General features: G+C 40.4%; 1 protein-coding gene across 1 annotated transcript; it reads right to left on the bottom strand.

The window, feature by feature from the left end:
- Window positions 1-1,940: 1,940 nt before the first annotated feature.
- CCR75_002938 (uncharacterized protein) lies at window positions 1,941-2,348 on the bottom strand (the record flags this gene model as incomplete). Its single annotated transcript, XM_067961035.1, has 1 exon — window positions 1,941-2,348. One exon carries the CDS (start codon window positions 2,346-2,348, stop codon window positions 1,941-1,943), a length of 408 nt encoding a protein of 135 aa, XP_067820181.1.
- Window positions 2,349-3,555: the final 1,207 nt, after the last annotated feature.

Genomic DNA, 3,555 nt, shown 5'->3' with positions numbered 1-3,555 from the left:
TTTGAGACGGGCTTTAAAAGCCTCTAGCGACCCAAAGACGTATGGGTCGCGCAACTTAAGGCCCAATGCTCAAGTTTTGGCACGACCTGCCGAATTTGATTGAGCGAATGCGACTTGCATTTGCTCGTCGACGATGTGACGTGCCCTTATGGCATCGTCCAATTCGACAAATCATCTCAAGAGGGAGTGCTCTTCGACTCTATACTTTGAGATGCCAATCTTTAAAGCTTCGGGACGACGCATTTGCGTCATCCCAGGTACAAGGGTCTGTACCTGTTGTAACCTCAACAGTTCTGCCTGTTGAGAGCCTTGCTGATTCAGCAAGGCTACTTTTTCCTTCATCTCGTCAAGTTCATGTTGTATGAATTTGGCAATGGCTGAATGGAGGGCATCTCTGTCCAAATTGGACAGCATTGCCAAGATTGCATCGTTTCATACGGTCGAACTCATTCGTTCGACCGCACTTCTTTCTAGAAAGGAGTAGCTTCATGGGAAACGTGATGCGTATAACCACTATCATCTAACATGTCCATGTTAGATGTGGAAAATGTGGTCCTTGGACAAACTACGAAGTGCTGCCAGGTGGAACGAGGCACTACGACTTGTACTGCTTCAGTACAAGTCCACTTCGCACTGCTTCAGTTGCGAGTGGTGTCTTACGTTATTTCACGTACACTAGTACGTGCAGAGGAAGACTTCTCTTTAAGGTAACTAGCTTAAAGAGGGTATATTGAAAACTGTAATAATGTGACTTCGTATCTCTTCTTTCTATCTGTTAGCTCTAACTTAATTATAACTAATACGTTGTATGCAACTGAATTCTTATCTTATCTTATCTATATATATATATCTCTTTTGTTTATCTCTACAGCTGATTAGTCTGCGGAATAAATAGATATAATGGTCTATACCTATTTTTGAATAAGAATTCTGAACATTACTATATAAAGTAATATCCTTCATAAATTTTCTACCTTTTAGATAACTTATTATTTAACAACCTTTAAGTGTTAATTTCATGTAACGATACACCCCGTTACACGGGCCGCGATCGTGGAATCACTACCTTAATATTCTAAAATTAGCGGTAACTACCCTTTGACTGCATCATTCCGGTTTTGCTTAGTCCAACTTTTGGCCGAAGCGGATCCAGAATAGGCTTGATCGATGGAAGGTAGTTATAATATAAAGAATTCTATCGCTGTGGATGTTAACGTTACGGTGCATGGTCCTAGACGTGCCCACATTTGATTGTAAGATGTCGTTTATTGTGCAACGGTGGAGTTTGGGCGCGGTGTGGTGTGCTACGGGTGTGGTGTATATGGTTTAATTAGTAAAAAAGTGGTTTATTGAACAAAGCCCATTAAAATACAAATTCGAAGAATAGCAAGTAATACAAGAAAAAGTGTATTTTGTAGAAGATTGTCAATGCTACCAACTTCAATGATTGTCAAATAAACCGTTTATCGATGAGCTTTTATCTGAAGGTGTTTACCGTTTTTGTTTGCATTATGTGAGATTTCTTGCCGTGTTCTTGCAATGTAATAGACATGGTTTGAGTTTAGGCAAAACCAGAAATCTACCTAAATGATCCTATGTATCACCGCCTTCCCCACACCGTTTTCCCTTCCTATTGCGACGGGTGCAATGATTGTACTAATCTGCAGAAATTCCTGCAATGAACATTACAGGCAGCTATTTTCTCAAACTATTATAAAGACAACCAAGAAGCTTTAGAGATATAAACTTTTGCTACATTGAATTAATACAACCCTCCTGCAAATCAAAAATACTACGGTTCCTCGGAGAGATCCGTTGAAAGATAGTTTTGCCGAAACCATGAAATCACTACAAAGATGACATGTTGACCCAGTCGTCTCCTGTGTCGCTTGATCAGTTATCACAAGAACCTTTTGCATCAGCAACGCGGTGGCTATGTATTAATTGTAGCTGTTGTCATCATTTCGATCAGAGCGGTCATAGCTGTTGTAGCTACGTCGATAGCTGCTACGGTATCGATTATCGCGGTTTGAGTACCCGTCCCCACCGTATCGGCTTCTGTATCGATTATTGTATCGCTCACTGCTGACATACCTGCTTCTATCATAGCTTCTTCGACCAGTTAATCTCCTTCCATTTCCATCGTCACTGCTGTCATCCCGGTCATCGTCATCGTAACCGTCACGATCATTGTAGCCGTCAGCATCCCCGTCTCGATATACTGCATTGTCGTTTGTTGGATTACGCAAGGCAAATGCCTCGGCCACTTCTGTCGATGCGTCCACAGTACTCCCAAATAACGCTACACTTGCAATGCATAGTGCAATAATTGGCTTATTAAACATCATCGTAGTCGTTCTAGCGAGTTGCTTGGTTAGAATGGTTTCAATCGAAAAATGATTATAAGCTATTGCCGTTTTGATAAACAAGCTTGACGTGCAAACTGCCAAAATATATTATTTAGACAGACTATGCCGTTGCTATCTCGCCACGATGCACATACGGTAGGTATATTTTTCCCGGCCAGATTGCTTACCTATCCATGCGCATCTTGGCAACGAAGGCTCTACAAAATGAGATTTGTCATTTGATGTAAGCTTCAAGATCGTAACGCTTTAACATTGTTCTTATGACGAAGTGATAGGGACTTTATCGCGGAAAAAGCTGCGTGTTGACGAACAATAAAGGAGAGATTTAAGGCTTTATACGAAAGCTATAAATAATTATCATCTTTTTTAAAAGCTATATGTATGTAGGACGGATTGCATACTTCTTTACCGCGCAAGTATGCATCTGTTCAAGGCCACATTGCCTTTGACTATAAAACACTGGGTGTTTCTGCTTGAGTTTTCCTTCATTTATATGCAATAGCTTACTGTCTCTTGCACCTCCGTTGTCCACAACTTTCAATCGGCGCTCTCTAAATTGCAAGAACGTAAATGTAATAGTTTCACGCAAATAAGAATACGGAGACTAATGCTTGCGCGACCTTTACAAGCAGTCCCTGAGTCTTTATTTGCTTGATAAATTAGGATGAAGCACAGCAGCTTTTTTGTTATTAGATACGATTTGGTCTATATTTGTCATGAAATAGCAGTGCTAACCTATTACACGAATACTTTCTTAACGTAGAAGCAGGGGCCGGCATTCTTTGACCCAATTCAATGACTGTCAAATGGACTGTTTTTCGATGAACTTTTATCTGAAGGTGTTTACCGTTTTTGTTTACATTATGATTGAAATTTCTTGCCATGTTCTTGCAATGTAATCGACATGGTTTGAGTTTAGGCAAAACCAGAAATCTACCTATATGACCTATGTATCCCCACCTTTCCCACACCGTTTTCCCTTCCTATCGCGACGGGTGCAATGAATGTACTAATCTGCACGAAATGCCTGCTATGAACATTACAGGCAGCTTTTTTCTCAAACTATTATAAAGACAGCCAAGAAGCTTAGAGATATAAACTTTTGCTACATTGAATTAATACAACCCTTCTGCAAATCTAAAATACTACGGTTCCTCGGAAGAGATCCGTTGAAAGATAGTTACGC

This window comes from Bremia lactucae, linkage group LG1 (assembly GCF_004359215.1).
Source record: "Bremia lactucae strain SF5 linkage group LG1, whole genome shotgun sequence".
Classification (NCBI taxonomy): Eukaryota; Oomycota; class Peronosporomycetes; order Peronosporales; family Peronosporaceae; genus Bremia; species Bremia lactucae.
The sequence above is the reverse complement of the archived record's forward strand: the minus strand, read 5'-3'. Positions and strand labels throughout refer to the sequence as shown.